We start from the raw sequence: 22,463 nt of genomic DNA, 5'->3' as shown, positions 1-22,463 counted from the left end.
CAGAGGAAGGCAGATTGTTATAGATTGAAGTCTTATTTTCCAGGGAAGGAAGCTGTACTCAGAAAGATCGCATGACTTCCTCTATTCACTTGAACTCAAGTTTTCAGACCCCGAGTCAAGTGCTCCTTGAACTTTACTAAAACGGAATATAACATATGATTCAGTTTAGTGGATCTATATCTGTCCAGATGGCAAATGATTAACTAAAATCTATATTTATCTTATAAGCATATAAAGCCCCAGAGGTTAAAGTTACCTCAAAAAGTTCTATGTTCACATTAAATATCTTAACCCTCTCAAAATCTATTTCCTTCATAGCTGCAGAAAAGCTCTCAACTTTCATCTCCAGCCTGTCCTAGATCTCGGTAGAGTTCCTGATCCCACCTGTTCCTAGAGGGTCCAATTACGTTTCAGGGGTAGGTGTGGGTGAGTGCCTTCTCTCTCCCTGTTGCTTTGGGAGCACAGTGATTATTTCCTGGCTTCCAGGCCATTCTCTAGCGGATCTTTGGAGCAACCATCCTGTCTGTCTTCCTTTCTCCCCTCTTTTCTCACTGCCTGAGTGTCTCATTTTAGATCAATACAAAACATGCTTGGTCTTCAGCTCACTCCTACCTTATGCGCTAATAGCCCTTTCTCCTGAATCAACTCAGCGCCATAAAGGGGCCAGAACCCCAAATTTCTTCCCAATATCCAACATGTCCTCCACAGAACAGCTTCTCCCAAACCTCAAAACGACAACCTCATCCAAATACACATACAAAACCAAATGAAACTTTAGAACAGACAAATAAATAATCTTATACAGGCTTCTTCACATTAATAAGATCAATTATTTAATTTTTCTATTACAGATACTTTCTAAAGGCTCAAACATATTAGTTGCTTTAAAGGTAGAACTACCAAAACCAAATATAGGAAAATGAGATGGTTTGCTCTGGAGGAGAGAAGTTTTTAAATATCTGAAGGGTGGTCATATGCCATGTGTAAAATAGGTAGCCAGTGGGAACCTGCTGTATAGCGCAGGGAGCTCAGCTCTGTGCTCCGTGGTGACCGAGATGGGTGGGATGGGGGAGGGTGGGAGGTCCAAGAGGGAGGGGATATATGTACACACATAGCTGATTCACTTCACTGTACAGCAGAAACTAACAACATTGTAAAGCAACTGTACCTCAATAAAAAAAATTTTTTTTAAAAAGGGATCCATTTTTATAAAGTCAGAAAACGGGAATAAAATCAACTTAAGAAAAAAGTGTGACCTAAGGAGTGTCAAAAGTTCTGATGGGGGCTTCCCTGGTGGCGCAGTGGTTGAGAGTCCGCCTGCCGATGCAGGGGACACGGGTTCATGCCCCGGTCCGGGAAGATCCCACATGCCGCGGAGCGGCAGGGCCCGTGAGCCATGGCCGCTGAGCCTGCGCATCCGGAGCCTGTGCTCCACAACGGGAGAGGCCACAACAGTGAGAGGCCCGCGTACCGCAAAAAAAAAAAAAAAAAAAGTTCTGATGGGCTGAAGGTCTCAGAGTGCACCTTGGGAGAGAAGGGGTCGTGTTTTCTTCATTCTGGGCCTTCACGTTGGACTGGTCGGCAGAGGCACTCACCAGATGTGTGGGACTGATGCATAGTTGCTGGGTGTGCTTGCCTTACCTTTGACAAATGGCAAGGCCACCTGGTGGTTTAGAGATTCCACTTATCATAATTTAGTCTGTGGCATTAATGGAAAGATGATAAAAAGTATTTTTCTTATGCAGAATATCCGCAGCGGCAATATTCACATCTTGGGAACTTGGAGACGACATTTATCGTGAAACCACGCTTCTCCACCCGCCTCCGACCCTTAACACTGTAGAAGTTTTACCTCATACCACCAATCCATGATCATTATTCCTTTTCACCTGAGGAGAGGAAGTAGGCTCACTAATTGTTCCCAAGCCAGGGACTATTAAAATACAGGTTCCTGGGTTCTGCAGCAGATCTACTGAATCAGAATGCTGGGGGGTAAGTGTCAGGAATCAGTGTTTCACCAGAGCTCTTCAGATGAGCCTGAAGACCAGCTGGACTTGAACTCCACTCTTTCTCCAGTATGTTTCCCTCTCCTCAGTGAGTGCAGAGGTGGAGCTGGTTAGCTAGACTGTGCCCCAAGGGGTGTGATGGTCTGTTTTCCCTGCTGAGATCCATATGGCAGGGTGGATAAATAGACCGAGTGTCTGTCTGCCTGTCTCTCCCCCTCCTTCCCCTCTTTCCTTATTTTCTTTCCCTTTCTCCTTTTCCTTCTCTCTCCCTTTCCTTCCCTCTCTCTTTCTCAGTAAGCATGTCTTGAGTGGGCTGGTCCCAAGATGTAAATTGAGTGAGAGGGGATACGAGACTCTATCCTTGAGTTTAAGCCTTGTGTTCCAGTTTTTAACATTAGGTTCTCCTCTGGGGTTATTGGACTCAGGCTTAGCTAATAATAAAGAATACACTGATTCCCAGTCTGCTTTATTCATTGCGTGTATACTGTGGCTTCATACATTTTTAAGAGATAGGGCAGTTTTCAGGCATCCCTAGCTCTCTGGATGTTATCCCATCTAATATCATCAAAAACTCACCTTTAATCTTAACATAGATCATCCCAGTAATTTTTCCCAAGGCAGAAATTTTAGGATGAAGAGAAAAACTGGAAGGCTTTTCTTCCCTTCTCCTTTGATACAATTACTAGGGTCTGGCCTGACAAAGAGGCTTCTTTTCCCCCACCCCCCTGCTTTTTTTTTTTTTTTTTTTTTTTTTTTAATGCAGGCTGTGATGATTACCAAGTTAACAGGAAAGCAATGCCAAGTGATCGGTACACTGAAATGTCTCATGGTTAAGCATCTCTAGATGTAATTGGGAGCTCAACAGGGCCGGGGCACGCACTGGAAGAATTGCTCAGAAATTGGTTTGGGTTGGGCATCCGGAGGCTGAATGCTGAGTAGAGGGAAGTGAGCTATATGACACACAGTGCAAATGGAGAGCCCCCAGCCAGCTGGGAGTGAAGGGAGAGACTCCTTCTGTCCCTTACTTGCTTTGTGTTCTTGAATGTGGTCTTTAAAGTGGTCAGAGTTAATGGCTTTGGAAAGTATCTGCCCACTGCCCACTCTTAATGGCCTTAGCATCAGGACCGAAACCATGATATCAGTGTTTCTCTCTGAAAACAACCTCAGCAAGTCTCTCTGCAACTGCAGAGAAAAGCGTGCGGCTCCACGCTAGCACAGGTGAGACCACCTCTGGCCACCCACACTTACATTTTTTTCACAGAAGTGGGTTTGTGGGTAGCAGGGTTTTGAGAGTGAGTCTGAGGCTGTGGACAGGGAAAAGTTATCTGTTTAGTCCACATGGGCTGTCAAACCTAACACCTTAGCCTCCTTCACAGCATCTTCCAGTTCATTTACCTGTTCATTCTTTTGTGTATTTATTCAACAAACATATAGGAAGTGTCTGCTGGGGGTCTAAATACTGGGCTAACAGATTGGAATACAAGGAAGAAAAAGACACAGTTCCATCTTTCAGGTTGCTGACACTCTGGTGGAAGAAATAGAACAATATAACCCCAAGTTCTAAGTACTCTGGAAAAGAGATAAACATAGGGAGGGATCAAAACATGGGAGTGGGCAGGCAATGAATTCTCGGGCTGGTGAGGGTAGGGTGAGTGGTGGAACCTGGTATGGGGCAGAGATTAGCAAATGCTAATCAGAAAGTGCTTCTTAATTTAGGAACTGATGTAGAAGTTAACCACAAATTGGTGGAAGAGAGGTGTTCTAGGTCTGTGCAAAACATGGCCTATATAGGAAACTGCAGGTTTAGTTCCTCAACAAGAGGAAGAGCTGGGTTGGATGGATAAGGGAGAGTTTTGGGGAGATAAGAGGGACTGGATCATGCCATTTAAGGAGGTGGACCTTCTCCTGAAGGAAACAGTATGAAGAGTCCTGATGGACTTTAAGCTCAAGTTTTTAGAAAGATCATTCTCACTGTAGTGTAGAGAACAAATTAGATGAGGGTGAGAGTGGAGGTAAGACCCCATTCAGGAGGTAGCAGTGGGAATCAAGGTAGAGAGGTAACAAGAGTCTTTAAGGAGTCAATGAACACATAGAATTAACTGAGCAGTAGACAGCTTGAGTGTCTCTATCTTAAGCAGAGTTGCTGAGGAAGGTCTTAAGCACGGCAGACCACCTGCCTTCTACCCACAAAGGACAAATGCAACAGGCTTCCAAATCTTTCCTTCGAATTTACCTGACTATTGCTTGGATTTACTTATATCAGGAGACCCAATTCCATGGCAGATTAATTGATCACAGACTGGTAGCTTCCAGCGTGGCCCGTCTCTGTGTCTCTTGATTTACTATGGCAAGGAGAGGGTTGGGTTATGGTAAAGCCTCCTACTTGGTCTCTTCTTGCTATTCTGGCTCACTTGCATCTTTTCTCCATATTTTAACCAGAGTAATCTTTCAATAATGTACATGTGATACTATCTCATCCTTTTTCTCACTTGCTGAAAACCCTCCAATAGCTTCTCCAGTGCAACAGCTCCGATGGCAATGGCTTCCTGCAATTAGAATAAAAACTAAAGTCCTGAACACATCCTGTAACTTCCTGCATGCTCTGACTCTGCCTTGCACTCCTCCCACTTTCTCACTTTTATTTTTTTCTTTTATTTTTAAAATTATTTTATTTATTTATTTTTTGGTAATGTTGCCAATATTTTTTAAAATTTTATTTTATTATTTTTTTATACAGCAGGTTCTTATTAGTTATCTATTTTATACATATTAGTGTATATATGTCAATCCCAATCTCCCAGTTCATCCCACCACCACTGCCACCACCCCACTGCCACCACCCCCTGCCCTGCTTTCCCCCCATGGTGTCCGTACGTTTGTTCTCTACAACTGTGTCTCTGTTTCTGCCTTGCAAACCAGTTCATCTGTACCATTTTTCTAGATTCCACATATATGTGTTAATATATGATATTTCTTTCTCTCTTTCTGACTTACTTCACTCTGTATGACAGTCTCTAGGTCATCCACTACAAATGACCCAATTTCGTTCCTTTTTATGGCTGAGTAATATTCCATTGTATATGTGTACCACATCTTCTTTATCCATTTGTCTGTCTGTCGATGGGCATTTAGGTTGCTTCCATGACCTGGCTATTGTACATAGTGCTGCAATGAACCTTGGGGTGCATGTGTCTTTTGGAATTATGGTTTTCTCTGGGTATATGCCCAGTAGTGGGATTGCTGGGTCACATGGTAATTGTATTTTTAGTTTTTTAAGGAACCTCCATACTGTTCTCCATAGTGACTGTATCAATTTATATTCCCACCAACAGTGCAGGAGGGTTCCCTTTTCTCCACACCCTCTCCAGCATTTGTTGTTTGTAGATTTTCTGATGATGCCCATTCTAACTGGTGTGAGGTGATACCTCATTGTAGTTTTGATCTGCATTTCTCTAATAATTAGTGATGTTGAGCAGCTTTTCTTGTGCCTCTTGGCCATCTGTATGTCTTCCTTGGAGAAATGTCTATTTAGGTCTTCTGCCCATTTTTGGATTGGGTTGTTTGTTTTTCTAATATTGAGCTGCATGAGCTGCTTGTATATTTTGGAGATTAATCCTTTGTCTCTTGATTTGTTTGCAAATATTTTCTCCCATTCTGAGAGTTGTCTTTTCATCTTCTTTATAGTTTCCTTTGCTGTGCAAAAGCTTTTGTTCCATTAAGTTCCATTTGTTTTTATTTCCATTACTCTAGGAGGTGGGTCAAAAAAGATATTGCTGTGATTTATGTCAAAGAGTGTTCTTCCTATGTTTTCCTCTAAGAGTTTTATAATGTCTGGGCTTACATTTAGGTCTTTAATCCTTTTTTTTTTTTTTTTTTTGTGGTACGCGGGCCTCTCACTGTTGTGGCTTCTCCCATTGCGGAGCACAGGCTCCGGACGTGCAGGCTCAGCGGCCATGGCTCATGGGCCCAGCCACTCCGCGGCATGTGGGATCTTCCCGGACCGGGGCACGAACCCGTGTCCCCTGCATCAGCAGGCGGACTCTCAACCACTGCACCACCAGGGAAGCCCTAATCCATTTTGAGTTTATTTTTGTGTATGGTGTTAGGGAGTGTTCTAATTTCATCCTTTTACATGTAGCTGTCCAGTTGTCCCAGCACCACTTATTGAAGAGACTGTCTTTTCTCCATTGTATATTCTTGCCTCCTTTGTCATAGATTAGTTGACCATAGGTGTGTGGGTTTATCTCTGGGCTTTCTATCCTGTATAATTGATCCGTATTTCTGTTTCTGTGCCAGTACCATATTGTCTTGATTACTGTAGCTTTGTAGTATAGTTTGAAGCCAGGGAGTCTGATTCCTTCAGCTCTGTTTTTTTCCCTGAAGATTGCTTTGGCTATTCGGGGTCTTTTGTGTCTCCATACAAATTTTAAGATTTTTTGTTCTAGTTCTGTAAAAATTGCCATTGGTAATTTGATAGGGATTGCATTGAATCTGTAGATTGCTTTGGGTAATATAGTCATTTTCACAATATTGATTCTTCCAATCCAAGAACAAGGTATATCTCTCCATCTGTTAGTGACATCTTTGATTTCTTTCATCAGTGACATAGTCTTCTGAGTACAGGTCTCTTACCTCCTTAGGTAGGTTCATTCCTAGGTGTTTTATTCTTTTTGTTACAATGGTGAGTGGGATTGTTTCCTTAGTTTCTCTTTCTGATCTTTCATTGTTAGTGTATAGGAATGCAAGAGATTTCTGTGCATTAATTTTGTATCCTGCAACTTTACCAAATTCATTGATTAGCTCTAGTAGTTTTCTGGTGGCATCTTTAGGGTTATCTATGTATCTGCAAACAGTGATAGTTTGATTTCTTCTTTTCCAATTTGTATTCCTTTTATTTCTTTTTCTTCTCTGATTGCCATGGCTAGGACTTCCAGAACTATATTGAATAACAGTGGCTAGAGTGGATATCCTTGTCTTGTTCCTGATCTTAGAGGAAATGCTTTCAGTTTTTCACCTTTGAGAATGATGTTTGCTGTGGGTTTGTCATATATGGCCTTTATTATGTTGAGGTAGCTTCCCTCTATGCCCACTTTCTGGAGAGTTTTTATCGTAAATGAGTGTTGAATTTTGTCAAAAGTTTTTTCTGCATCTATGGAGATGATCACATGGCTTTTTTTCTTCAGTTTTTAATATGGTGTATCACATTGATTGATTTGTGTATATTGAAGAAGGCTTGCATCCCTGGGATAAATCCCACTTGATCATGGTTTATGATCCTTTTAATGTGTTTTTGGATTTGGTTTGCTAGTATTTTGTTGAGGATTTTTGAATCTATATTCATCAGTCATATTGGTTTGTAATTTTCTTTTTTTGTAGTATCTCTGTCTGGTTTTGGTATCAGGGTGATGGTGGCCTCGTAGAATGAGTTTAGGAGTGTTCCTTCCTCTGCACTTTTTTGGAAGAGTTTGAGAAGGATGGGTGTTAGCTCTTCTCTAAATGTTTGATAGAATTCACCTGTGAAGCCATCTGGTCCTGGACTTTTCTTTGTTCGAAGATTTTTTTTAATTTATTCATTTTTATTTGTTTTTGGCTGCGTTAGGTCTTTGTTGCTGTGTGCAGGCTTCTCATTGCCGTGGCTTCTCTTGTGGCGGAGCATGGGCTCTAGGTGCACAGGCTCAGTAGTTGTGGCTCACAGGCTCTAGAGCGCAGGCTCAGTAGTTGTGGTGCACGGGCTTAGTTGCTCCGCGGCATGTGGGATCTTCCCAGACCAGCGTTTGAACCCGTGTCCCCTGCATTGGCAGGCAGATTCTTAACCACTGGGTCACCAGGGAAGCCCATGTTAGAAGATTTTTAATCACAGTTTCAATTTCATTACTTGTGATTGGTCTGTTCATATTTTCTATTTCTTCCTGGTTCAGTCTTGGAAGGTTATACCTTTCTAAGAATTTGTCCATTTCTTCCAGGTGTCCATTTTATTGGCATAGAGTTGCTTGTAGTAGTCTCTTATGATGTTTTGTATTTCTGTGGTGTCCGTTGGACCTTCTCCTTTTTCATTTCTAATTTTATTGATCTGAGTCCTCTCCTTTTCCTTGATGAGTCTGGCTAAAGGTTTATCAATTTTGTTTATCTTCTCAAAGAACCAGCTTTTAGTTTTATTGATCTTTACTATTGTTTTCTTTGTTTCTATTTCATTTATTTCTGCTCTGATCTTTATGATTTCTTTCCTTCTACTAACTTTGGGTTTTGTTTGTTCTTCTTTCCCTAGTTTCTTAGGTGTAAGGTTAGATGGTTTATTTGAGGTGTTTCTTGAGGTAGGATTGTATTGCTATAACCTTCCCCTTTGAACTGCTTTTGCTGCATTCCATAGGTTTTGGATCATTGTGTTTTCATTGTCATTTGGCTGCGTTGGGTCTTTGTTGCTGTGCGCAAGCTTCTCATTGCCGTGGCTTCTCTTCTGGTGGAGCATGGGCTCTAGGCGCACGAGCTCAGTAGTTGTGGCTTACAGGCCATAGAGCACAGGCTCAGTAGTTGTGGTGCACGGGCTTAGTCTCTAGGTATGTTTTGATTTCCTCTTTGATTTCTTCAGTGGTCTCTTGGTTATTTAGTAACGTATTGTTTAGCCTCCATATGTTTGTGTTTTTTACGTATTTTTCCCTGTAATTTACTTCTAATCTCATAGCATTGTGGTTGGAAAAGATCCTTGATATGATTTCAAATTTCTTAATTTTACCAAGGCTTGATTTGTGATCCAATATGTGATCTATCCTGGAGAATGTTCCATGTGCACTTGAGACGAAAGTGTAATCTGCTGTTTTTGGATGGAATGTCCTATAAATATCAATTAAATCTATCTGATCTATTGTGTCATTTGGTTGGAGCATTTAATGCATTCACATTTAAGGTAATTATCAATATGTATGTTCCTATTACCATTTTCTTAATTGTTTTGGGTTTGTTTTTGTAGGTCCTTTTCTTCTCTTGTGTTTCCCACTTAGAGAAGTTCCTTTAGCATTTGTCATAGAGCTGGTTTGGTGGTGCTGAATTGTCTTAGCTTTTGCTTGTCTGTAAAGCTTTTGATTTCTCCATCAAATCTGAATGAGATCCTTGCCAGGTAGAGTAATTTTGATTGTAGCTTCTTCCCTTTCATCACTTTAAATATACTGTGCCACTCCCTTCTGTCTTGGAGAGTTTCTGCTGAGAAATCAGCTGTCAACATTATGGGAGTTCTTTTGTATGTTATTTGTCGTTTTTCCCTTGTTGCTTTTAATAATTTTTCTTTGTCTTTAATTTTGTTCAATTTGATTACTATGTGTCTCGGCATGTTTCTCCTTGGGTTTATCCCACCTGGGACTCTGTGCTTCCTGGACTTGGGTGGCTATTTCCTTTCCCATGTTAGGGAAGTTTTCAACTATAATCTCTTCAAATATTTTCTTGGGTCCTTTCCCTCTCTCTTCTCCTTCTGGGACACCTGTAATGCGAATGTTGGTGCGTTTAATGTTGTCCCAGAGGTCTCTTATGCTGTCTTCACTTCTTTTCATTCTGTTTTCTTTATTTTGTTCTGCTGCAGTGAATTCCATCAGTCTGTCTTCTAGGTCATTTATCTGTTCTTCTGCCTCAGTTATTCTGCTATTGATTCCTTCTAGTGTATTTTTCATTTAATTTATTGTATTGTTCATCTCTGTCTGTTTGTTGTTTAATTCTTCTAGGTGTTTCTTCTTTAATTCTTCTAGGTCTTTGTTAAACATTTCTTGCATCTTCTCGATCTTTGCCTCCATTCTTTTGCCGATGTCCTGGATCATCTTCACTATCTTTATTCTGAATTCATTTTCTGGAAGGCTGCCTACCTCCACTTCATTTAGTTCTTTTTTTCTGGGGTTTTATCTTGCTCCTTCCTCTAGTACATCGTCCTCTGCCTTTTCATTTTGTCTATCTTTCTGTGAATGTGGTTTTCGTTCCACAGACTGCAGGATTGTAGTTCTTCTTGCTTCTGCTGTCTGCCCTCTGGTGGATGAGGCTATTTAAGAGGCTTATGCAAGCTTCCTGATGGGAGGGACTGGTGGTGGGTAGAGCTGGGTGTTGCTCTGGTGGGCAGAGCTCAGTAAAACTTTAATCTACTTGTCTGCTGATGGATGGGGCTGAGTTCCCTCCCTGTTGGTTGTTTGGCCTGAGGCGACCCAGCACTGGAAGCTACAGGCTCTTTGGAGGGACTAATGGCGGACTCCAGGAGGGCTCATGCCAAGGAGTTCTTCCCAGAGCTTCTGCTGCCAGTGTCCTTGTCCCTGTGGTGAGCCACAGCCACCCCCTGCTTCTGCAGGAGACCCTCCAACACTAGCTGGTAGATATGGTTCAGTCTCCTATGGGGTCACTGCTCCTTCCCCCTTGGTCCTGATGTGCACAGTACTTTGAGTGTGCCCTCCAGGAGTGGAGTCTTTGTTTCCCCTGGTCCAGTCTAAGTCATGCAAGCAAATCCTGCTAGCCTTCAAAGTCTGGTTCTCTGGGAATTCCTCCTCCCATTGCCAGAACCCAAGATTGGGAAGCCTGACGTGGGGCTCAGAACCTTCAATCCAGTGGGTGGACTTCTGTGGTAAAATTGTCCTCCAGTTTGTGAGTCACCCACCCAGCAGTTATGGGATTTGATTTTATTGTGATTGCACCCCTCCTACCATCTCATTGTGGCTTCTCCTTTGTCTTTGGATGTGGGGTATCTTTTGTGGTGAGTTCCAGTGTCTTCCTGTAGATGATTGTTCAGCAGTTAGTTGTGATTTCACTGCTCTCGCAAGAGGGACTGAGAGCACGTCCTTCTACTCCGCCATATTGAACCAGTTTCCTGGCTTTCTTTTAATCTGTTGAACATGGCAAAGTTATTCCTCCCTCGAGTTGTAGTAATTACTCTTCTCTAGGCTTGGAATGCTTTTCTTGTGTGATTCACTCTCATCTTGCAACTCCTGGCTGAAATGTCTCAGCTCAAAGAGAGGCCTTTCCTGACCACCCTAGTTGAGGCCAGGGTCTGCGATGGGGGGGAGATAGTGGCAAGTGAGTCCCAGTGCAGAGGCAGGAATTTGAATGAAGTCTGGATCAGACCCACTTGCTTTTCTTGGACAGCCTCCCAAAGAGGCAGGAGGCAACTGGGATGCCCCCTGGGGACATAGATGTTGGTGGCAGGCATTTTGGGGAGCTTGTCCTACAGCAAGGACACTGGTGCTGGCAAGTGCCACTTTGGGATCCTCCTTCTAGCCTATTAGCACCAGGGGCTTACCTGCCCACCAGTGGTCTGGCACTAGCCTTGGATCCCCTGGACTACACAGCTAGCCTCGTCAGAACCTGGCCCTGTCCACCATGGGCCAGCAACCGCCACATGGGTCAGGGCCAGGCAGCCAACCAGGCCAGAGGCCAGTCCCACCTACGAGCACACCCACAATAGTCAGCCCTGCCACAACAGAAGGGCCCACACAGCCCACGTAGGGGGAACTTCTAGAGTATATAGCTCTGGTGACCAGAGAGCAGTGTGCTGCTGGGCCCCATAGGACGTCTCCTACATAAGGCTACCAATCCGAGATGGGGAAATATAACTGACCTACTTAATGTGTAGAAATAAAAATAGAGAATGAGGCAAAATGAGAAGACATAGGAATATGTTCCAATGAAAGAACAAGACAAAACCTCAAAAGAACTAAACAAAGTGGAGATAAGCAGTCTACCCAGTAGACGTCAAGGTAACAATCATAAAGATGGTTGAACTCAGGAGAAGAATGAATGAATATAGTGAGGAGTTTGACAAAGAGTTAGAAAATATAAAGAAGACCCAAACAGAACCAAAGAATACAATAACTGAATTTAAAAAAACACAAAAACTAAAAGAAATCAACAGTGGATTAGACGATACAGAGGAACAGATCAGAGAACTGGAAGACAGAGTAGTGGAAATTGCCCGAGCTGAACAGAAAAAAGAAAAGTAACTTAAGAAAATGAGGATAGTTTAAGAGACCTCTGGAATGACATTAAGTGTACTAACATTCACGTTATTGGGGTCCCAGAAGGAGAAGAGAGAGAAAAGAGGGCAAAGAATTTATTTGAAGAAATAATAGCTGAAAACTTTCCTAACCTGGGAAAGGAAAGAGACATCCAAGTTCAGGAAGGACAGGGTCCCAAACAAGATGAGCCCAAAGGTCCACATCAGGACACTTTATAATTCAAATGGCAAAAATTAAAGAGAAAGAATTTTAAAAGCAGCAAGTGAAAAGCAACTAGTTTCATACAAGGGGACTCCCATGAGACTTTCAGCTGACTTTTCAGGAGAAGCTTTTCAGGCCAGAGGGTGTAGCATGATATATTCAAAGTGATAAAAGGAAAGAACCTACAAAACCATAGTCTACCCAGCAGGCCTATCTTACTGATTTGAAGGAGAGATCAAGAATTTTATGGACAAACAAAAGCTAAAAGAGCTCAGCACAACTAAACTGGCATTACAGGACATGTTAAGAGACTTCTTTAAGTGGAAAGGAAAAGACCATTATTAGAAACATGAAAATTACGAAAGGAAAAATCTCACTGGTAAAGGCAAACATACAGTAAAGGTAGTAGATCAACCACTTATAAAGCTAGTAGGAAGTTTAAAAGACAAAAGTAGTAAAAACACCTATATTCACAATAAGTAGTTAAGGGATACACAGAACAAAAAGATGTAGAATATGATGTCAAAAACATTAAACGTTGGGGGAGGCTAAAAAAAGCACAATGTAGTGTTGGCAAAAGAACAGATAAATAGAGCATGGAACAGAATAGGAGTTCAGAGTTCAGAGACAGAGCCATGTATATATGGGAATTTAATATACAATACAGCACCACAAATCAGTGGAGAATAGATGGACTATTCAGTAGAAGATGCTGGGGAAATTGGCTCACTGTATCCCTACTTAATACTGTGTACAAAATAGACTAGATATACAAATAAATCCAGTAAGTTAATAGAAGGTTATATAGAGAAATATGTTTGTGTCCTACAGGCAAGGGAAAGATTTTTTTAAGAAAGACTTCAAAAGTTCAAATAATAATAGCTAATACTTATCTAGCACAGGAACCCTGATGGACAAAGGAGAAGGTGGGCCTCTCCTTTTAGGGGTTTGCTTGTCTCAGTGAAGTTTACTCAGAGCTGTTTACTCAGCTCTACTCAGAGCCATTTCTAAGTAGTGGAGCGGAGAGAAGCCCCTTCAGTTCCCTACTCTGGTGCGGAGAAGTGTGGCATATATAGGAGTAGATTGCAATGAACAGTGGTCATCAGGCTTTCCTTGCCCACTGATAACTATGTGGACTTGCATGGTCCACCACCTATTGTTCCAGAACCTAGGGTTTGCCCATTTTCCTTAATTTTCACAACCTCAAAAACTGAAGCTTGTGTTAGAGTACACTCCCGGAGTTTTCCTTAAAAGCCCCAGAGAGCAGCTCAGCCTGACTTTGGAAGAGCAGGGACGGAAGCACAGGCAATAAAGAAAACTTCTCATTACCCATCTCTGGGGGCTTCCGAAAATGATTGTCTTCGCTTGACCTCAAGGTCAAGACAACCAGTTTTATTGTGTTCGCTGTCTCGGAGGACAAGCTTTAGCGAGCGCCTTGTTTGCTTCTTATAGTATTAAAATAGACAATGAAATTGGCTTCTCAGAAGATCATTTCACAAAGTCCCTGTTGCTCTGTGGGGAATATTTGTTTCCTCATTTATATTCATGTTTCTAAAAGACAAGTAGACCTTGAATGAAATTTCAGGCAACAGTAAATTATAAATAATGTGTCCATATTTTTTTTCCTCTTCCATACTACTTGTATTTAATTCCCCCCAGAGTCTTGTGCAAACACCAGAGACAAGAGGACAGGAAGCTATTAACATGATGGAAAAAATGAAATGGGCTTATGTTATATGGCAGGAATGCAACAAGAGGAGACATCTTGATCAAAGGAGTTTTTTGAGGTTTTGTGGGAGCCAGTTCTTCCCTTTTGTCGCTCTCTCTTTTATTTTTATTTTATTTTTTGTAACATCTCAACTTTTTTCTAGACCCTTAAGTAGGCATCTACTTGAAATGAGTCTCTTTACTTGGCCCACCCAGGACAAGATGAGGGCTTGTCAATGGATGGAGGCCACTTTGGGGTCCAGCTTTAAGCTCTTTTGTTCCCTAAGACACAACATAAAAAATGCTTAGAAAGATCAGCTGAGATCAGCCTGTCCTAAGAATAGGATGCTGATGAGTGGAAAGCTCAGGTACTGTCAGTGAAGTCAGAAAGGATGCCAGTTATTAGAATGAAATTAGCCTCTAAATCCATCAGCCCTGGTTTGCCATAACATAGGATGCTCTGGTGTTCCTCAGCCCTCTTGCCCAGCAGGAGTGATTCATGCGGTTCAGGCCAGCAGGCCTCCAATCTTTCGAGTAAGGGAAGATACTCTGCTCTTTGTTTTTGTTTCTTTCTCTTTTCCTCTCTCTCTCTCTCTCTCTCTTTCTTTTAAGCAAGTGACAGGGTCCTGCAGATGGAGCTTGCAGGGTACACTATGTGGCTTCAGAGGTATGAAGGGAATAAGCGCTGGTCCTGATGGAGGGGCAGGAAGAGGATGGTTTGGGATGTGCTGAGTGTTGGGGGTGTTCAGAGAAGAGCAGAATCAGACCTGAGGCGCTGCTGCCCCAACCTCTCTTCCCAGAGGAAGCCCACTCTCAGGGCATCTCAGGAGATATACGGGCAGACAGGGGAGTTCTGGGATGAGAAGCACCTGGGCGCCCAGGTGCTGGAGGCCTCTCTTTACCCAGACTCCTTGTAAAGGAGTCTAGCTCATGCCACCTATCAAGTAAACCCCAATCCTCTTCTTGAGGACATCTCCACCCCCATACTTAGGAAGCTGGTACCCTTGTACTCTCTTCTTCTTTAATAAAATTTGCTTTTTTGGTGGGGCAATTGGAGGATGGGGGTAGAAAAGGGGGAGGGCGTGGCACAGGCAATGAGGACTCATTAATATTGACACGCAAATGACTCTGTAGGCTTTGTGTAATTTATTCAGGGAAATTTGCATGTGGGGTGGCAGAAAGAGCCTGCAATCAGAGGGACGCTGGGCATCGTACTCTGCAGGCAGTAGCTTTTTGCCTGTGTCTTCCCTTTGAAGGATACTGAGAATCCTCTCCTCCTAGAGCTTTCTTTAACCAGAAACCCCTTCTGTGCTCCGCAGCTGGGATTTAACTATTCCACTCAACCACTGTTAATTATGTCTGCTGTGTGCCAGGCTTTGTGCAAGGTGATGTCACATGCATTGCTTCTCTCCGTGAACTTTTCATTCTGTAACTGGTCAGTTCAGGGGGTTCTGATAAATTTCCAAGACAAAGCCAGCAGGGTTTGGTATGCATCAGTGATTGAGATTTAAAGTTGAGCTTTGCAGTAAAACTCTGTGAAAACTTCTAAACGTGGACCCATCTTTGCCATGTACCACTGTAGTTGTAGTAGCAAGTCCTTCCCCAAACTGCTTGGAGCAACTGATTCCCCAAACTGCTTGGAGCAACTCAGGCAGTAACTTACATTGAGGGTACAGGCAAGTGGGCTCTTCAGTGTTCTCCTTTCCGAGGGGTATTGGTCATGCTGCAGTCGCCCAGTGTCAGTTGAAGTCTCGTACAAACAAACGAAGAAATACCTAAATACATCCTGATGGTCCCCCTGTGCTGTCCTCCGAACAAAGCCACTCCCCTGGGCTCTTCCCCAAATTTCCACGAATTGTCAACCCTCTGTTTATTGGATCTTGCTGGGCCCCCAGCTGGATTTGGGATTCTAACTATTGCACACCCGCTGGAGGCAGCTTCGTCTAAGAGAGGCCAGCGGTGGGCACAGAAGCTGGCATATTTTACAGCCCAGGCAGACCTGGAGCAAGGCACAGCTGCAAGATACTGCAGAAACCTCAGGCATATTGCCGTCCTGCTCACAACCACTAGCTGTGGCGTTACCAGGATGGGAATTGAAAGCTCATACTACACTGAGCAAGCCTTGAAACCCATGCATTTTTGGAATGAAATGATTAGTTTAGACCTAATAAATATGCAGATCAGGGGCTCTGTTTATGTTTCTGTCATCTGTATTTGTTTTAGGGGAAGGAAAATTTTAATTCAGTGAAAAAGCTCCAATCCATGGGTCTTAGAGTGTTGGCTTAGGAAAGGAAAGCCTAGAGGACCCTTTAATTAACCTGTGAATGTGCAGGGAAGAGCTTGACCAAGAAGAGGGTGATGCCTTGGTTCTGAGATAAGATACGCCTAGAAAGGTCATGGAGTGTGAGCGTAACCGACTTCAGCCCATAAAAGAGATCAAGTGTCCTCCAAATTCCACTTGTCGAGGACCCATCTTGGATTCATTTCTTAGTTGTGTGAGCAAGGTTTATTTTTATTTTTTAATTAAAAATTATTTTTCTGATTAATGTGCTCATTGTTGACACTTTGCAAGATATTGAAAAGTATAAAACAGAAAGAAAAAGGGGACTCATTCATAATCTCACTACCCTAAAGAATCACTAGCGATGTTTTCATGTATTTGATCCAGTGTCCTGCTTTGTTATTCAGAACAGGTCTAGTCGGGGAGGCACCTGGGTAGGGATGGGGGAATTTCTGTCACTTCTCTCTGGTGATGGGAAGATGGGCTCTGGGGTGTGGACAGCAATCCAATCACCCTGGTGCTCTAAGACGGCAGGCAGAAGTGTGTCTAGGGATAAGGAACTTGCCTACACTTGCCCCACACTGTGTAGAGCCAACCCCCTCCAAACATGGGAGGGGGAGAGAATTCAAGGTCTGGACTGGGCAGTCCCACATTACAGACTGTAGAGAGGTACCGTGGGAAGTGTTACAAAGGGTTGTTAACAGCACAGACCCCAGAGGCAGAACAACTGGGGGTCAATCCCAGGTCTCCTACTTGAGAGCTATGGGATCTTAGGTGAGTTACCTCACCTCTCTGTGGCCCAATTTCCTCATCTGTAAATAAGGATACTAGAACATACCTCACAGGCTATCATGAGAATTAAATAGTACACGTAATGCAGTTAGAACAGCAGTGCCTGTCAGATAGCTCTCAAAGGTCAGGTGTTAGTTTATTTCCTGTTATACACATTAGGACAACCTTATCCCTTAAGGGCATTTCCAGTATCTTCTGCTGATACTTAAATGAGGGAAGGCAGGAAGAATGCTGGATTTAGAAGGAGAAGACCTTGGTTCAAGTTCTGACCCAGCCACTGACTACCGTGTAAGTTATTTGATCTCCATGCACCTGAGTTTCATCATCTGAGATGAAATGGGGATAATAAGGCCCTTCTCACCAGTTGTTATAAGGATGAGTTGAGACCATAGAAATGCAAAAGTGCTTTGTGTGTGGAGAAGAGCCAGTTTTAATATTGGGGCTTTACTCCTGTGACTTTTACTAGGTGAATCTGATTACAGGCAGCAGAGGAAGGAAGGAGGGAAGGACAAACTGTGCTGGAAAGACCCTTGCAGAAAATCTAAACAGGAGCCTGCTCTCTTACTTGGTGCATTTAGTTGGTGCAGGTGGACCAGGACTTTGCACTGCTGGCTCCTGTGGTTGCCTTGGTAGTGAGAGGTTCCTGGCAGGGCCTTGGAAGGCAGGAGTGGAGGGAATAATTATTTTCCTTTGCCGGAAGAGGCAGTTGAGTTTCTCTGATGGGCTCCTCCCTGGCCAAGTCTCAGCAGAGGCAGCCGAGGAGCCAGACGCCACCCAGGGGAGGAGAAGGCATCAGGGCAGCAGGAAATCTCTCACCTGTGGTGAAGGCGGTGGAGGTGATGCTGCTCCGATCGGTGTCCTGGGCCGCCTGCAGGAGCACCGTGTAGTCTGTGCTCTCAGACAGGCCCTCCAGTCGGATCCACGTGTCCTCCGCATCCACAATCAGCTCCTGTGGGATAAGCGGAGGAGGGAGGTGGAAAGGGGTGAGCAGAGGGGTCACCATGGAGGGCAGTGGAGAAGGGAAGTTCAGATTGCAGTGGCCATTTTTATCCTCTCCATCCCACATTATGTAAGAAGGAAACCATTCCAATAAGCAGGGAAAACAGCTCCTATGTGAGACTGAGGCCAGCTCCCATCTCACGGATGCACATTGGGAGAAACTTAGGCCCGGCATTATTGAACCCAGTGGTTTTCGGATGGCACAGGGCCTCCTGGAGCCCTGAGATGCAGGAACCTAGGCTTCCCTCTTCCACATCCAACAGTCTAGCTCTATTCTCTGTATTTGGCTTCTGCATATGATTTCACTTTTAAAAAGGATTCCACTGTTAACAAAAATTTGACAACCAGTGCTCTAGGTGAACTGTTTCAACTGGTCACCTAAAACTGAAATTTGTCATCTCTACTGCGGGCCATATAGATGTAGCCTTTATCATGCTTATCTAGAGGCATAGGAGACTGTCCAGTTTGGTATCCAGCTCATGGTTGCTTGGCCCTGTTAGTGAAAAACCGTTCCAGTACTGTGTCCTTATATTGCCTTGGAAGCTGGTGCGTCATCATATCGGTCGCATCACCACAACTAAGTGAAGTGGCAGGGTAGATGCCCCCATTACCTAGAGAAGAAACGGAGGCTCAGAGAGGTTGAGTGCTTTGCCTCAACTTGTGTGGAGAGTAGTAGTGGAGGCAAGACTAGCACCCAAATCGCTGGCTTGCAGATGAGGGCTCTTTCCTCAACAGCACGCTGGGTATCCGTAGTGGCAAACCTAGCTTGTTCCCTTGTGGATTGCTGGACAGCAACGGTCTTTCCCCTTTCCAGAAAAATCTCACCTTGCGGCTTCCATCGGTGGATTTGTAGGTCAAGATGTAATTCTCAGTCTCTGCTCTGGGAGGCTGCCAGGAGATCAGGGCACTTTGTCTGGTGACTTCACTTGCTGTCAGATTGGCAGGAGCGTCCAGGACTGAAGAGAGGAGAAAATGCCAGTAGTGCCTGCCCGTCTATCTCCTTTCTCTTTGATTCCAGGCATGTAGATCAGTCTGTCTACCTGTGTGGTCTCTGGGCTGCTCACATGCTAACCCCAGTTCTAGCTTGGACAGGAGCCTAAAGGGCACTCCTGGGTCAGAAGGTAATCGTCGTGTCATGATCATTCCTGCAGCTATTCCCCCTTCCCTCACCTGACCCTCCGGCCCTAGATGTGATATCTTCCGATCTGACCCTCTAGGTCTGAAATCATGACCTTGTTAAACCTGCATGTCTGTGAGTTCACTCTTGAACATATAACATTCCCACATCTATACCTTTGTCTACTGTTCTCCTGGCCATGACCGTACCCAGCAACTCCCTCCCCAATATTAAGCTCTTTAATATCTATCAGATTTTTCCGGGCCAGATGCATTCTCAGTACTGGCCTCTGTTGGCCTGGTTGTACTGCTGTCAGCCAGACCCAGGAAGAGAGCTGCAACTCACTTTCACTGGCATTTGGGCAGCAGTTAACTAAAATAAGGATAGCTCACAGCTGCATTGTCCAAAACGTATAGACTATAATCTAGTTGAGCACATGGAAACTGATCACTTTCAGGATCAATAAAAGCCTCTCAGGATACTAGGTATGTAGCTGACCATGTACTCACGGGTAGAGAAGTTGGTGCTGATCGTGCCACTGGTGAGAGGCCCACTGGCGGCATACATAGTGACGGTATAGTGGGTCCTAGGAAGCAGGTCAACAAGCTGGAATTCCTCACGGTCTCCATCAACCAGGATGGTCTCTCCAGCAACTGAAATCAGATGGTTATGGATAAGGAATGAATAAGGCTCTTCAACTTAGGAAAGACCTATCAAATCCAAAGGCATTTCATAAAGATGCAATATTAGAGAATTTTGCGAAAAATCTTTTCGAGGTTATTGAGCTTAGCATTTTATTCCATACAAAGCTCCCCTCTCTTCTTGTTTTGCATCTTAATTGAGAAATTATTTGGAGGCCAAATTGTCTTTTGTATAACTCCTACTCGGGTCTCTGGAGTTACAAGGATAAACCAAATCCTTTGTCTACCTGACCTCTTCCTGCCCCCCACCCTTCCTAGTCAAGTCTTCTCTCTTCTAGACTGAGAAAATTCAGCCCCCAGTCCCCATTATATGTATGTGATGATTCTAAAACTGTCACAATCCTGGCTACCTTTCTCAAAACGAGTAGCAGTCTATCAGTGTCCCTGCTGAAATACAAAACTCAGAAGAGAATTGAAAACAATCATTGAGATTGTTTCATTACAACACATTGTAACGTCAGTACATTGTCAGTTTTCATTGTACTGACAATGAAAGAAACAGGGTCAGTCTCTGCTTCTATTTGTGCCAATTATGTATATTAATCCATAGGTTTTGAGACAGTCATGGGATATTGTTATCACATGCTGAGATGATTATTCATCAGAGATCTTGTTTATAACCCACTCCCCAGCCTTACCTTGTGTAGTTGGTTTTAGTTGATTTTTTGCACCCATGGGAAGAGCTTTGCATTCATTTCTACTGCATTTTGCCTTGTTGACTGAGTTTTGGGCCACTGTTTCAGTTTATTAAAATATATGTGAATTTGGCTTCTATTGATCACAGTTTTGCCTTTTGGAAGAGCTCACATAATGGCTCTATTTCTTTAATATCTTCCTTTGCATATGCTGCCAACTGTCAGCTCCCCGGCCGCATCAACTACAACACTTCCTCAAACTCCCCACTCTCTCCCTCCATACAGGGTACTGTTTTTCTTGGAACGCTCCTTCTTCTCCTATTCTCTTTGTCTTTAACTTTATCTAAGATCTGCCTTCTTTCTTCGCCTCAACACGTTCACCCCAAATCACAGTGGCCCATCAGAGGTGGCACACTGGTGTTTCGTGCTTGCCCAAATCATGACATTGCCCATATTGGGTTGTAACTCTTTACTTGTCTGCATCATCACCAGAAGTGAGTTCTGCAAAGACAAGAACTCATATTTGGTCTCTGAATCATTATAGCCTTAGAGAGTGCATGGCACATGGGAGGGCAGCAAAAGTAGTTGTTGAATGAATGGAAATTAATGGCTATGATGGAGCTCTGTGCTTCGTATCTGTGAGCAGGTGAATATGACTGCCTTAGGGGAATAATGGAGATAGTGCTGAAACTAAGGCTTAAAGGATGGGTTTACTAGGCAGATAAGTAGGGAGAGCATTTCCTGGTAGAGGCAAGAGCATGTGCACGGTGGTTTGAGAAGGCAGGTGAGAATTAAGAAATTCAGGGTCATAATGTGCAAGGAGGAGTGGTAGGGATTGAAGCGGCTTTTGCATGCACACAGGGAGGTTAGGATGTATCCATAGTAATGATATTCATTCTCTGAGGAGGGTCAATCATTCAATCAGCTATGTAACTCCAAATGTGGTCCACCATGTATTTTTCCATCTAAGTGGTAAGTGGATCTTTTTAATGCCTTGCTGAGATACTAATGTGCTCTCAGACTTGCCAATTAAAGAAAAGGACATAAAGTGGTTTTGGTGAAACTCATACTTAGTGAACCTGTGCTGGTATGTAGTAATCACTGATTCCCTTCCAGCTTATTTAATAGTCTGTTTTGGTTTTTACTTCCCCAAGCTTTGAAAATCAGTTTACTTTTCAGCTTACAGAATTGACTTAATCTGTCATTTTTGAAAATTAAGACATCTGCCTGCCTTCTCTCTTCTGGTATCTTTGTTCTCTGGATTCCTGCCTATAACCCACAATAGTCTGTGAGCACATGTATAATTTAGGCAGGGAAATAATTTTCCTTGGCTTGGGAACTTGAATTACTCAACATTATTTTGCTTTGTGCTTCTCTGTTCAACTTCAAATAGTGTTAATGTGAACAAGTAAGGTGAAGAAGACGTTGCAACTCAAGAGTTCATGTTGGCTCAACCTTTTGGGATGGATATGAGTAGAGAAGATCAAAGCAACAGAAGAGCTTAGTAGTTCTGAATCCTTTGTCACCTGTTACCACGGCTGGTCCTTTAGTGTTTTGTTTGCTCTTTAAATATCTAGAAAAGTCAGCTTTCTCGCCTGCAGCATTTTGGGGCAAGTTCTGAGTTTTGTCTTCCAAGTGCTGTTTCTGTTTTTGTTTTCCTCTTGGTTACATACCCTTCTTATACCTTTTAGATTCGGCTTTCTCAATTCTCATAGTTGATATAGTTCACAGAGTTTGGGGGCTACCTTGAGGGCTTTATGGTGAAATTAAAGCAGGAAAATTTCCAGTGTTCTCTCAGATGGATAAAATGTTTTGGTTTTTTCTACTTTCACGCTAGCCTTCAGCCCCAATCCCCGCCGTTCCCCCCTGATGCCTAGAACCACAGACACCCACCTGCAAAGTGTGTGAGAACAATGACGTAGTTCTCCACTCCACTCACTGGTGCCTTCCACTGCAGCAGAGCTTCTGTTGGAGTGATGTTGGTAGCAGTCAGATCCACAGGATTGTCCATGGCTGAAACAGTACAGGAAAATATCAGGTAAAGGTAAGAGGA

General features: G+C 43.4%; 1 protein-coding gene and 1 long non-coding RNA gene across 2 annotated transcripts in view; one reads left to right on the top strand and one right to left on the bottom strand.

Annotated features, from left to right (window-relative positions):
- Positions 1–22,463, top strand: part of LOC113609179 (uncharacterized) — a 314,685-nt gene that overhangs the window by 90,835 nt on the left and 201,387 nt on the right. The window lies entirely within an intron of this gene.
- The window catches only part of TNR (tenascin R), an 83,782-nt gene that overhangs the window by 14,171 nt on the left and 47,148 nt on the right, over positions 1–22,463 (bottom strand). The window contains exons 13-16 of the mRNA XM_027086249.1: positions 22,304–22,423; positions 19,584–19,727; positions 18,783–18,913; positions 17,775–17,907 (exon numbers count right to left, since the gene is read on the bottom strand). Coding sequence (XP_026942050.1) covers positions 17,775–17,907; positions 18,783–18,913; positions 19,584–19,727; positions 22,304–22,423 — 528 coding nt within the window. The remainder of the gene's footprint in view (positions 1–17,774; positions 17,908–18,782; positions 18,914–19,583; positions 19,728–22,303; positions 22,424–22,463) is intronic.

The sequence above is a fragment of the Aethalodelphis obliquidens genome, unplaced genomic scaffold, assembly GCF_003676395.1.
Source record: "Aethalodelphis obliquidens isolate GAN/ISIS:26980383/991018 unplaced genomic scaffold, ASM367639v1 scaffold55, whole genome shotgun sequence".
NCBI lineage: Eukaryota > Metazoa > Chordata > Mammalia > Artiodactyla > Delphinidae > Aethalodelphis > Aethalodelphis obliquidens.
This window is presented reverse-complemented; position numbering and strand designations above follow the sequence as displayed.